The 14,532-nt window shown below is 43.4% G+C and overlaps 1 protein-coding gene across 3 annotated transcripts in view; it reads right to left on the bottom strand.

Annotated features, from left to right (window-relative positions):
- Nucleotides 1-377: 377 nt before the first annotated feature.
- The window catches only part of RAP1A (RAP1A, member of RAS oncogene family), a 145,536-nt gene continuing 131,381 nt past the window's right edge, over nt 378-14,532 (bottom strand). For all 3 annotated transcript variants that reach the window (XM_053250696.1, XM_053250697.1, XM_053250698.1), the window contains exons 7-9: nt 9,492-9,635; nt 5,389-5,503; nt 378-1,532 (exon numbers count right to left, since the gene is read on the bottom strand). In XM_053250696.1, the coding sequence (XP_053106671.1) occupies nt 5,417-5,503; nt 9,492-9,635 (231 nt within the window). In that variant the 3' untranslated portion in view covers nt 378-1,532; nt 5,389-5,416. The remainder of the gene's footprint in view (nt 1,533-5,388; nt 5,504-9,491; nt 9,636-14,532) is intronic.

The raw sequence follows: 14,532 nt of genomic DNA on the forward strand, positions 1-14,532 counted from the left end.
AAGGCTTCCCCCACCCCCACCCCAGGACTAACTTCAACTTGTACGACCGACGCACAGAACAGGGCCTTCTCTCAAGCGTTGTACCTCTGCCCCTAGAAACTAGAAGAATCTCTGTTGCTGTGTTGCAGTGCAGGCCCCTTGTATGTACAGGGACCCGGGCTAACCCCCACCCCTCCTCCCAACCTGTCTACCTTTTTCCTTATGTCCTCCCAGAAATTGCTTTAGACATCTTTATTTCAGTGGGTCTTTACTGAGCAAGGTGCAATTTTGCACCTGTCTTTTATATTCTTGGTTTTTCTGTGATTTTATTGTAATTTGTATTTTGTTTTTAATTACACTATTAGCTGCTTCAGGGTTGCGATGTGAAAAGCAGAATACAGATTTAAAAATAAATTTTATTATAAACAAACTAAAAAAACATCTTGAGTTCACAATCTCAATCCTTCGTTGTGTCATATCTGTTAGATGCATTAATAGTTTATTAATAATTGTATTATCTAATATGACTGTGGGCTCTCCAAAATGAGCCAATCCCATTTCCTTATGTGTTAACTATTTTGATATCATTTCTGCCTGAAGAGTTCTATGAAGCTCAAAAGCATGCACAGGCTAGCCAACAGAATTCTATGCAATGGAAACAATCATCTGCCTATTTTGGTCACCATCTACTGGGAACATTTCCAGAGCAAGTCCTACTGAAATAAGTGGGAGTTGTACAATGTGTCTTGCTAGTATTTACTATTACAGATTTTTAATCAAAATACCAAACCTAAAACCTGGAACAGAAACACACAAACAAAATGAAAATGTACTAAAATTTAATCATTCATAAAAGCTGTAATTTAATCTGTGACAGTAAAACACAAGAAGCAATATTAGAGTTGGTTTAGTATATTATATATTTTAGCTTTCAAAGCCATAGAAATCAGTAATCCCAGGGGTTTTTTTTCCTATAAAAAGACCCATTTCCCCCCCAAAGCATTATGCACAATTTTAATTAGAATATAATGGCAGAATGAAAATAATGATATTCCATAACTTTTTAAATATAAAATGAAGTCAATGACTTAGAAAGTTATCTGCTGCAGTGAGTTCAAAGGGTAAAGTCTGAATAGTTATATCATGATAGATATAAACTATTAAAAGTGACTGACCATTTTTAGTGCTGGATGGGAGAGGAATTATAAGAGGTCAATATGAAATTATAGTAGCAATACCTAACATTTGAAATGCATCCATGCTCTTTTGTATAATCATACAACTAGAGTCAATTATATTTATTATCACATCTGTTAACTGCTATTGCAAAGGAGAAGTACTATTGTCTTTAATTTCCAAGAGATATACACAGAGCCATGTTCTTTTCTTTTCCCCAGGGACCTTTGTGCAAACCATTATAAGATCTAAATTCTTCACATAATATATAAAAACAGAAGCCTCTTCAGATATGTTGCTAATTCGTGGTGTAGTTCTTTGAAGTCTGGAATGCTGGCACTTTCCAAATTAGGCAACAGTTCTTCATTCCTGTAATCCTGGGCAAACAGACAAGGAGGGAGAGTTACCGCCCAACTCTGAGCATACTAGTATTTATTTATTTTCTAAGTTAAAGACTTGAAAGTACTCTTAAGTCAAGGATTTGAAGGAAGGGTTTCAGGTACTCTCTCAAAACATCATTTGAAAGAAAAAATTTAGAAAGGGATGCTGGTTGTTTCACTGAGTCCAGGTCTAAGAGCTCCACTGGAAAACATTCAAAGACACAGTAGGGTAACTGCACACATGGTGAAACTATAGGGCGCTTTCCGGGTGAGCTGCTCAACAGCAGCAAAATGTTTCCGTTCAGGAAAATCGCATTCAAAACATAACCAGCAGGGGGAGCAGTCTCGCGAAAACTAACAACCCCCCCAAAACAGCAACTTCTTTACGCTGGATATATTACATCAAAGCACTATATCGCAGCGATTAAATTCGAAACAAGGCATTGGAAATATGAACGGCACCCTGCTGCCAGAGTAGGAACTGTGGCATCACAACACAGGAAGTGTGGAAGCACACTTCAGAGATATGTCCTGACCCCACTACAGGGTCTAATCTGCAAAGCACCTAGCAGTGTTCTTCACTATTTTTCAAGTGGAGGTCACTTTGGGGAAAAACCTTCCACGTGAGAGCCATTGCCCACTGTGCTGACCGCACAGTACTGAGCTTTCTGCAGTGCCGGGAGGGCCCTTTAAAAAGGGGAGAAGAGCTCTAGAAGGAAAGCAATAAGAAGGGCTACATATCCCAGCACTCCGTGCCCACCTTCCAAGATGGTGCAGGGGCTCAAGAGGGTTCAACTTTCCTCAAAGGAGCTCCCTCTACCCAGTGCTGGGCAAAGCCCAGCACTGCACAGTGAGAAAGTGCCAGGGAGACTGTGTAGACTATTCAGCTTCTGGCAATAGGAATGAGTAATAAAGAATTAGACAGGGAGTCACACATCGTGTTGATAGGGGCTGCAACTGGCCCTCAGGCCTTGCAACGAAGAACATTGCTGTGGATGGTTTAGGACCAAGGCTTCCAAGGGACCACCTGCTCCCATACAAACCTGCACATTGGTTACAATCATCTGTGGATGTCCCCCCACCCCACCATCAGATGTTAGGTGGTGACCAGAAGTGGCACCCCACCCCACCGCCTTTTCTGGTGCCACCTTATTTTGGAACTTCCCTCCCTATGTTCACTTGGTGCCCATCTTTAAAGGTGTAGTTTTCTTTGGTAGAATACAGGAGGGGTTTACCATTGCCTCCTCCCGTGTAGCATTGAGAGGATGCCTTTCAGCATCTTCTTATATTATTGCTGCTGCCCGATAGAGTACCAGCGGGGATTCGAACCGGCAACCTTCCTCATGTAAGTCAAGCATTTCCCCGCTGCGCCATTAGGTGGCTCAGCTTTAGGCACCAGGATAAGGCAGCTTTATTTGCCTGTGCAGTTAATAGAACAATTAAGTTGCTGTCTTATTACTGCTGCACCACCAGTTACATCCTTTTTGTAATGATGCACTTGCTTTTACATTTTATTGCTGTTATGGAGTGTTGGGTATTTTTAGTGGCTTTGTAAATCTTCTACAAATACTTTGAAGATATAAATACCTTTATTGGGACCAATTAAAAGCTTTGGAGTTCATCAAAACTCTTATCAGGCTGGATGCTAAGCATAAAAAATAAATGGGGGGTGGGGGGAGAGAAAAGAATGTTGCCAAGCCTGATAAAAGTCTGCACAATCTTTCCCATAAAAGATCATGGGAAATCTTACGCAGACTTAATCAGGCTAGGTTGTGCTTGGTTAGGCGTAGGTTACACCCAAGGCAACAGGGACAGAGAATCACGGCTGTCTGACTGGGACTTCTCGATTCCACCCTCCCCCCGTGCATTGGACCAAGATGGCTATATGCAATTTTTGTTTAGGATGGCATAACTGAGAATGCGATTGCTCAAACAGTTCTTCTCTATGCAAATGTGGGGAAAAGGGGAAAGAACACAACAGTGCATCTGTATTTGGTATTCCTGTTTTACACACACACACACACACACACACACACACACACACACACACACAGGATCAAATAGGAGGGAGGTTAAGAACTAGATGCCAAATACTAAGGAGTCAGCAGGTGGCAGTTCAATGTCAAGAGGAAATGTGCATGCACTGCAAACCTGAGTGTGCATACTGATGGCATATTGGCCACTGCCTAGAGCACAGGAAAAGGGAGGGGTCGCAAAAGATTGCTGTTTTCTGTCACCCTCCAAGGCTGCTCACAATATCATTGCCCACCCACCTCGCCCAGTGTAAACCTTGTGAAGCCACCGCCACATAATTTAGTTTAAGCTCGTCTTCTGCATTCAGATGGGTGGGAAAGGGGGCAGGGGATGAGACCACACACATTATGCCTCTTTATATCACCCACATCTCTAGGGACCTGGAGAAGTACGGTAAGTTCTGCTTCCTATGCTTTATGAACAGCAAGAACTACTGCCTGGCCCAGTGGGAGAGCCAAGGGAGAAAGGGGAGACTTTCTACTGGACATTTCTTTTGGCCAAGGATTTTGATGTGCAGAGATATGGGCAAACTGTCGGCAGAGCTGGGACTCAGTGTAGCTAGTTAAACCAGTCTTTGCTGTGCAACAGGAATATTGCCTTACAGTGTACTGGGGACAACCATACAGACCCACAAGAAAACAGTACATCAAGACTGCACATAAAACAATGATATCAGCTATTTTTGTCACCTCTGCAGCCTATCAACTCATTTCTCAGGATCTGTTAATGAATCTTGGCTGTGCCCACTGCAAAGGTGGCTATTTTAAAAGTCACCTTCTTATCAATATCTCTAAGTTGACTGGGACTGCTCAACTTTGGCCCTCCTGCAGATGTTAGCCTACAACTCTCATAATCCCTGGCTATTGGCCACTGTGGCTGGGGATTATGGGAGCTGTAGTCCAGAAACAGATGGGTGGGGCTAAGTTGAGCAGGTCTGCAATAGACAGTGTGTGTAGTTCTGCATACAAGGGTAGTCACTGTGCCATCATCCCTGAAAAGTGATTGGGGATGTGGGAAAGGGTAGGGGAGGGACTGGCAAGAGAGCAAGGAGGAGTGCAAAGAAGAATGTAAAATAGCAAGCACTGTGACAAGCTTATAGTGTGAGAGATATTTCTTTCTAGGCTTTGAAACCTGGGGAAAATAAGATTTTTGAGGCATCCTTTATAACTACCGGAGCACAGAGAATGCTTGGTCAAATTACACAGGACAACTATTTATAGCATGTACCCCAAACCTGGAATGTTTGGCAGCTTCTCATTTCTTTGCCAAAAGAAACCAGGCAGCCTCCACACACCCCTCCCTAAAGTTTATAACTATCCTTACATCACATAGCAGCTGGAGAGAGTGGGGGGATGGGGGGGGGAGACAAACACACAAGTACCAGCCCAAGTCCCTGGAAGGCCACATGATTACTGTTGGAGATGCAGCTCCTGAAGGTATTGACGAGAAAGTGAGCAAGGGAATCCCCTCTCTGACTATGCTTTGTCTACTCTACTTCTCTTTTGTTAAACTGATAGTCTGAGGTTTCATTCTCTCACCGGGAGAGAGAGACGTCCATCTCGCCCTTCTTCCTGTATGTAACTAGCAGCAAGGCATGTAGGCCTTAATCTATCTCCCTGATGGATTTCCTAAAAAATCTACTTTATTTAGAACTTTAACTCCATGTCTCCAGACAATATTAATTAGCAGTGCTCTCACCTGCGCACTTCCGCTGCAGGTGGGGAAGCTAAAGGAACCTCCCCTCCAAGCTCTCTAACCATTATGACCAGGGAAATAAGAGGACAGACAATTGAGCTGTATGCTTTGGACAGTGGCTCACCTGGCTCAGAGCTGCTGCAGCTGTGGGTCTAGAGCAGCAGACATGATTTCTTTTTAGGCTTCTTCTTTTCCACTGGTGTTTTTCTATTTATCTGTCTGACGAGATCATAAAAGATCTGTGAGAGAAAAAGGAGATAAGTACAGGGCGCAATTAGAAAAGCGAGAGTGAGAGAACAGCCACCTTTGATGCAATTCTGTGCAATGATCTAAAGGGTTTTGGCTAAACTAATTGAGAAGATGAGAAATAAATGGGATCAAAGAAAGGGGAGACAGCTAGACTGCTCTCACTACTTCCCCAACTTTAATCTGGGTCAGGCACAGTGTTCCTTCTAACAGGGACTCCCAGATGTTGTTGACTACAATTCCCATAATCCAAAAGCAAAAGCCATTGCAGCTGGGGATTCTGGGAGTTGTAGTCAACAACATCTGGGAATCCTTGTTAGAGGGGACACTGGTCAGACATCTTAATCCTGTGCCAGGGCTACTGCAATCCGGTCAAGGCTCTGAAGATCTATGCTTCCTACGGGGCTTCCCCAGCAATGGTCTAGCTGTAACTGCTTTCCGCTGGCTGCATCATAAAGTAGGACAGGAAATCTCTAAAATTCCCTATGGATAAAAATCACCTTGCCACAAAGGCAAGACAAACACAGTGCAAATGGTCATTTGACAGCTCTGCATTTAAGAAGATTGGCAGCTGGTCACTCCTTTTGCTTTGGGCAGCCCTTTTCTTATCTGTCTGAACTATGGCAGAATATTATTTCTGAACTCTTGCTGTATATACAAGGACCACCTAGCAAGAAGAGTCAGCAAGAGAGAATGGTCAACCATTAAGGTCCAGTTATTCCTCTTGTGAAATGAGTGATCTGCGGCCATTCTTCTTAAATGTAGGGCTGTCATATGGCCATTTGCAGCCACCCTATATCAAGTCAGACCACTGCTCCATCTAGTATTTACTCCAATTGACAGGGCAATGTCTGCAAGACTGGCTTCAGCTGTTGGTATGAGTGTGGCCTGGGGGGAAAAGGTACCTTCCTTTTGCAGGGATTTCCCTCCAGATTCCTAGCTGTGCACTGCAGTGTCCAACCAGGAACTGGAGGATGTATGCAAACATGCCTTGGATTAGATGAGCTTTGTAGGAATGCTACTATAGTATTGAGGCTCACTGAAAACCCCACTTAACACCCTTCCCCCCCTAACCCCACATGGCCCATACATTTGAACAAGATCTCAATCTATAGTACTTTGTCTGAACTTCAGTACTTCGAAACTGGATACTGCCATGATATCATCTTAAAAACAAAAGAAAACACAAAACAAAAGCCTGAAGCGCAGTCAAGTGCTTCCAAAAAGCCCGATAAAGCCAGCATCTCTCTCACTCTGCACAAAAACACTCGATAACAGCATTTAGGTTTCTCACACTCCCTTCCCACTAGGTTTACATGGTTTTTATGCTGTCAGCCTAAGGGCAAAACATATTAGCTTGTACTCCAGTAAAGTCAACCTGGCTTCTCGCTAGATGCTCAACAGAGCTGGGAGCTCAAAGATTGCTCTGGAGAGACCAGAGAAAATTTTAGGGAGAATCCCAGTAGGGACATGTGTGCAGGCAGAGGGGGTCTACATTTTTTTTTTCTGATAAAGATTACTCAGAAACCCTATACCTTATTCACAGTTTAAGTCTCTGAAGTGTTTTGTAATCTCCGTGTGAATCAAACATAGCCATGGAATACCCTGTTTCCCCAAAAGTAAGACCTACCCTGAAAGTAAGACCTAGCAGTAATTTCTGATGTACCGCTAATATGCCCTAGTGCATTTTTTGGGGCTAAAATTAATATAAGACACTGTCTTATTTTCGGGGAAACACGGTAGTTACATATCTCAGACTGGTCCACAAGGCCCATATATATGGGACTAGAAGCTTTGTTTTAGCCTATCCAATCCTCAAAAGACACCACTGGAGTGATCTGGCAGACACTGATTCCTGCTCCACCCTCAGCTATTCACAAGACTGAAAGAGGAAATATGGGGCCAGTGTGCACAGTGCAGTCTACATGCCTGGATTCGCAGCATAAGAGTGCAGGGGAGTAAAGAAGCGCGAGGCCAGGGCAGCTAATCGGGCAGACCAGTAGTGGCTGGTGCAGCTGCTGCCGCCAGGAGGCACCTGTCAGTGTAAATTAATAGGTGCTTACCTCCTGAACCGCCGCACCAGAAAGCTCTCCCCAGCAGCAGTGTGCCACCAAGCACCCACGGTGGCGGAGGATCAGCTCTGCCACTCAGCTGGCCTCTGCACATGCATGGAGGCCATTTGCTGGCCATGCAAATGGCCTCCGCCAGCTGAGTGATGGAGCTGATCCGCCGCCGCAGTGGGTGCTGGGTAGTGTGCTGCCACCGCCGAGGAGAGCTTTCAAGTGCAGGGGTTCGGGAGGGAAGCACCTACTAATATACACTTAAAGGTGCCTCCTGCCATCCTGCTGGCGACGCCCACACCAGCCACCACTGAGGCAGACATACAGTATTCCCATTTAACAGATGGAGAAGTGAGGCTGACTGAGACCTGATGCATTTATTAGAAGACTTGATCCAAGTCACTCAAAGTCCAGAATAGAGAGGAGGGACTTCAGTACCAGGCTAGTGCTCGACTTCCTTCACTATATTTGACATTTTTAAAAAAATAAAAATCAATTTATATTCTGCCCTTCAGCATAAAAACATTGGTGTCCACCTCCTCTCAAGATGTCTCCTTAGCGAAATAGGGTCCACCCTGGTTGCATTTGAATGGGAGACTACATGTGTGAGCACTGTAAGATATTCCCCTCAGGGGATGGAGCCAGTCTGGGAAGAGCAGAAGGTTTCAAGTTCCCTCCCTGGCTTCTCCAAGAGAGGGCTGAGAGAGATTCCTGCTTGCAACTTTGGAGAAGCCGCTGCCAGTCTGTGTAGACAAGACTGAGCTAGATAGACCAATGGTCTGACTCTGTATATGGCAGCTTCCTATGTTCCTATGATCCATGCATGCAAACCCCATGCCTTGGTTCAGTTGCTGTGCCAAAAGGGACAACCTACTCCTGGGAATCGGCGTGTCTCATACTTCCAAGTCTGGGATAGCAAAGCAGGACTAACCCCCAACTCTCTGGCATCTCCCTTCCAATAGCTGCATGGCAGTTGAAAGGTTTGGCTTTAAACCAATCATTGCTGCAACCTCAGAGGCTGCTGTTCCAGATAGTACCAGGAGTGTCAAAATATGCAAGAAATGAAGAAAGCTGCACAACCCATGGTTTGCCTATACATCTAAAACTCAAACTAGGGTTAACGCAAACTACCATATTGTGTTACCCTGAAATAACGCTTTGTTGCTTACAAGCTGAGTATTGACTACAGAGAAATGCATTTACTTATTTAATGAAATTAACTTCATTGGGAGTCTGTGGTTTAATAGACCTTTCCAGCAGACTCTGGCTCCTCCTCCACTGCTTAAGATCTCCATCTTTATACATCTTTATACACCTCCATCTTTATACACCTTGAAACTTGCACAATTCCTCCATACTGACCTATCTGATTTCCAAGGGACACATAAGTGCGAACTCTGGGCACAAGATTAAAATGTGGTGCATGGCACACCTATTTATACAGGTGCTTGCAAAGCAAACATGGCAAAACCCATTAAAGCACTATGATTAGTTCTTCTCTAAAGCAACAGCTGCTGGTATATGTGTGTGTGTGCACACACACACAGAGCTCTGAGTTAAGGGATTAAGCTTTCACTAAAGGTAACTTGATAGCAGAATGAATCATATATTGATGATCAGAAGAGCTAAATACTAATATGCTGCAAAAGGGGCTTGTGTGCTTTGCACTGGCCATTTGTCCTGCCGCAAGTTTCACTTTTAATGAATGCAGTTCTGTAACCAAAACAGCAGTGGTGGCAATGCAAAAAGCATCCCTTAAGAAACCCTTCACAATGGAACCACAAAGATGTAGGTTTCTGAGAGGTGCAAATGGCCAATACCATGGGACTACAAGAATCTATATACCAGGAGTGGTATGACAGACAGACAGACACCAAATGTAATTTGTATACTACTTTGTCCAATATCAGTTGATAGTTACCTCGTTAACATTGATTTTAGACTTTGCAGATGACTCTAGAAAGGCACAGTTACACCACTGTCTTGCTAAGTTCTGTCCCTGTTCTTTGCCAACTACACGTTCGTCTTCCAGGTCACATTTATTGCCAACCAGAATCATTGGAACCTGCACACAGAGAAAGAGAGAAAGCATAATTAAAGTGTGTGGTTAACCTAGACTGGCCCACCAAGATAATTGTTGGCCAAGATTTCCAGTCTCTTTTGTTCAGCTACAACTAAAGCAATTGACCTCTTTGTGGTTTTTGTGGCTTCCATAGTTCCCCCCCCCCCCAACAAATTGCTTTCACTACACTGCTTTTTAAATATCAACATGTTTAAAAAGCAGAAAGATGAAGAATTCTGATTCATAAGATTGAGCGCTTCAAAAATGCATTATTGGTTTCTCGAAAAATGGTGACAGAATCTGAAGTTTCCCAATAACAATTCTGCATCTTGGTCAGAAAAGAAGTCTATAAGATCTATATTTGCTAAGACACAAAACCCCTGATATTCTCTGGAAAGCAGAACTCCAAAGGACATTTTGTATCCCAGAATCTAGATTATGCTTTCAGCACCTATACGAAAGGAAGCAAACAGTTTTGCATCCTGTCCTTACCATGGCTACATTGCACTGATAATCAAACAGTCTCATGGCAACTATCAAACAAACAGAGATACTATGATTTGAAAGGTTAATTGATATGCCATTTATTTTCTCAAGCACTTACTATAATGCCAGTTAAAAAACAAAAAACAAAACCATAGCTGCCTTGCAATTTAACCTATTTTAGATGACAGGATGTACATCATTTCCTAAGAAATATGTGGTATGTGTTGGCCTTAATGACTTGCCTTGCTTAGTCAATAAACGCCCTTTCCCCCATTTTTGAAGAGTCATTGCTGAGTCATGAAATGCAAAAGATTAAACGTTTGAGGTTTTATGAACAGATCTGCCTGGGCGTCCCCTGTTTGGGACTCCCGGGGCAGTTCAGGGAGAGTCTCAATACAGAAACAAAGTAAAAGAGCAAAAAAATAAAACAAAAGCAGAAGAGTATACCACCTCACTGAGAGAGCTGGTCTTAGGAGAGGAGAGCTGGTCATGTGGTAGCAAGCATGACTTGACCCCTTAGCTAATCAGGGTCTGCCCTGATCGCATATGAATGAGACTTGATGTGTGAGCACTGCAAGATATTCCCCTCAGGGGATGAAGCCGCTCTGGGAAGAGCAGAAGGTTTCAAGTTCCCTCTCTGGCTTCTCCAAGATAGGGCTGAGAGAGATTCCTGCCTGCAACCTTGGAGAAGCCGCTGCCAGGCTGTGTAGACAATACTGATCTAGATAGACCAAGGGTCTGACGCACTATATGGCAGCTTCCTATGTTCCACTTTGTAAAGCTACAATAAACCAACAATACTGATCTGACCTTCTGATTTGCAGACTCAAATCTTGCAAAAACAGAAGGTGGATATGAGAAAGAAAGAGAGAGATGGATGCTTGCACACATTATTAAATTCTGCGCCTTGCCAGAAGCAGATGGGAAAATGGATAGTTACTTTTAATGTACCTGATTTGGTACAGAGATATTTATTCACTGTGGCCAGGATTCAAACCGACACTTTTTAACATGCACAGGTACTCCCATGGGTTATGGAGGCATTCCCCCACCACCCCACTTTTGTCTCTAGCCACAGCTCCATGCTCCATGATGCGGACCACACTCTTCTCTCTCCTCCTGCCAAGTTCCAGAAGTGGCTCGTTGGGAGTCAAGGAGCCTGTGACCAAAAGAAAGGCCTCAGAGTCCCCTTGCACATGAACAGACTCCCCAAAGACAGTTTTGGACCACTCTCTTTTTAATGAACCCCCCACCCCATCCCGCTTCACTACTTACGGGCATAGACTGGGTTTGATTGTGGTTTCAAAATAAATATTTTGTTTCTTGTGCTTTGGCAGTACAGACCATATGTATTTGTAAAGGATCATGGCAACACAGTGGGTGGTAGGAGTTGGGAAAGAGCCACTGATTGGCTGGCAAACTAGAAGCAAGAACTAGCAGGGATTATACTTCACCATGAGATTTGAGGCCTCACTACTGGTTTACGCTCCTTCCTCTCCAAATTTACCTGTGCCTTATATCTCAAACATTTCGCATCTTATTTGCTAGCTAACTCATTTCTTGACAAAAGAATTTGATGAGCTTGATGGTCTCGAATGTTATAAACTGGGGTTCTCAACCTTGGGTCTCCAGATGTTGTTGGACTGCAACTCCTGAAGGCTATTTTGGCTGGGGAGGATGACAGTTATAATCCAATTACATCTGAGGACCCAAGATTAGGGACCTCCATATAAAGGGGACACATTTAGGCAAACCTGCTCTATCTGCTCAATATACATGGAACTTGAGACACTTTGAGGTCATTCACGCTATCAAAATCGGTGTTCTACCCGGGTTTGGGAGCTGTGTGTTCTTCCAATTTTTGGTTGTGTGGAAGCAAGGTAGGGGGGAAAAGCTACCCAGGTTTTCCTCTTACCTTGCTTCCACACAACCAGAAATTGGGGGCACACACAGCTCCCAAACCCAGGTAGAGCACAGATTTTGATTGTGTGAATGACTTCATACTCATTACTTAGATACTGAATTTGAAAACATCTAAAGTGGAAAAACTTTAGGGATCATGAGCACTAGAGCAAAGATCCTGGCCATAGTCAATAACTTGTAAGAAAACAACAGCCTTACAGGATTATTCTGTTTCAGCAGTAGCTAGATAGATGTCTCTGGGAAGTACTGTACACAAGCAGGACAGCCATGTCCTCTTCCCCCCCCGGCATTTGGTATTCTGTAGCAGAGTGCCTCTGAACATGGGATGTTTCATTCTTCCTTATCACAGGCAGTGGTTGCCAATAACCCTGGCTTCTATAAATGCTATAAAACACTATACATTTGTATACATCCATTTTTAAAGCAAAGTATTCATAGGATCAACCCTGATCCAATCCACTTCCCTAAATGAAGGCAGGATCCTTCATACAGAGGAATAAATAACACCCTACCAATAGATTTGGATTTGAGGTTTCATTCATTCTTAACTGGAAAGCAAAAAGTCCAGGGGAGGAGCACCTAGGTAGAAGTGGTGAATGATGCTGCCCATCCCTCATATGCAAGTTACATCAGCCTCAGCTAGTCCTGGCTTCCTTGGCAGTCTACCTGTTTGAGTTCAGACAGAACTCAAGCTCTGAGTTGAGCTCTGTTTCCAGGAACAGCTTTACATTTTATCAAGTTATGAATGGAACAAATGAGCAACAATTCGTTCTCTCATACTTACGGCTTATAATATAATAAACAAATTATGCAATGCATAATTAATACAGAACTCATTACCACAAGATTTGGCAGTGACCACTAGCTTAAATAGCTTTAACAAGGAGCAGTCAAATTCTTGGTATGGCAACGATGCATCTATTAGCTAGGAAAGCTACCACTTAAAAAAAGAGAGAGTCATGTTTAGAGGTAACCTCTCCTGCTTACAGGGGCAGCTGACTGGACACTATTGGAGAGAGAATGCTAAGTTAGACTGGTCTTGGGCTGATCCAGCAAAAAACAATTCTTATGTTTTTATTTTGAACTGTCTGGGCAAGATACATTTTGACAGCACACTGCACATGAAGAGTTTATGATAAACCCTAAACATCCACACACACCCATCCTGTTTCTCCTGAGCTTTGTAAAAGCACTATAGACAGAAAGCTGCTGCTAATGGGTGTGCACACCATTCCATTTCCTGAAGTATTTAAACACCAACACACACACACTGCAATGCCTGCACCTTCCAGAAAGTACACACACCAAAACAACTATTTGAAATAGTTAAACCTGGTAATATTGAAATTAAATCAAATTTCCCTCAAGGAAATTATGAAATCAAATCTCCTGAAGCAACTGTTTTTAATATTTGTTTTTAATATTTGTTGAAACTTAGGAACATCCTCTAATTTGCACAGTGATTGCAATGTGTTCCATTTCAAGGAAAACTAGTTTTTCTGTAATGCAGCTTTGCAGCGTGCACCACCAAATCCCTTATCAAATCAGCCCTATCTTACAAAAACAGATATGAAGGCCATACTGAGGAAGAAATACTTGGTATTAAATCATGCACAATTAAAGAGAAATCATTTTATCTTCCCTTACATGAAAGACAATGGTACAAATTTATTTAGGGATTTCAAAAAGCAGGATGAGGGAGAGTACGAGAAGATGTTAATATACAGGTACAATCCTGCTTTGGAAAGCTTGTTAGGTCCTATGAAAACCATCAATTTTAGCACTGCACAAGCATGCATACCTATGCTTTGAATTGCAGCCATAGAAGATAAAGTTGAGCAGGTAATTACCATATTTTACAGACTATAAGACGCTACGGACTATAAGACGCACCTTAATTTTAATCCAGTTTTTCAGAGTTTTAACATATTAAACTGTTAAAACATATAAGACGCTCCTGAATTTTGGCAGATATTTTTCGAGGAAAAAAGTGAGTCTTATAGTCCATAAAATACGGTAATGTAAGAGGAAGTTGATCAAATAAGAGTATGATAGCAGACCTTAAGGCTATGCACATGAGCAACCCCACCCAGGTTAGGGAAGCCCTACCTAGGTAGGGCTGTTCTAGTGCAGCGCCAGGATCGAACCTGATCCCAGTGCTGCCTTCCCCACAAGCCCGGGTTTTGTACCCAGGCTTTTACCTGGATTAAAGGGCGTGGGTGTGCGCTTCATCCCAGGTATGGGGTCGTGTGTATGCTAGGAATGCAGGCAGCCCGAGCACACACGAAGTTGGGTGCCTAGAGTGCCAAACTCCCGGGGGAATCTCCCAATTCACCATGTTCGCCACATGGTGCATATTGGGATTCCTGGAGGCCGGGGCAATGAGTCCCAGCCTCCAGAGATCCGTGCTGCTTCGTGCAGCATGGATTGTGTGGGCACATGGCAACGTGCCGAAAAGGACTTCAAGGATCATCTGGGAGGAAGGCAGATC

Source organism: Hemicordylus capensis, chromosome 4 (genome assembly GCF_027244095.1).
Source record: "Hemicordylus capensis ecotype Gifberg chromosome 4, rHemCap1.1.pri, whole genome shotgun sequence".
Lineage (NCBI taxonomy): Eukaryota > Metazoa > Chordata > Lepidosauria > Squamata > Cordylidae > Hemicordylus > Hemicordylus capensis.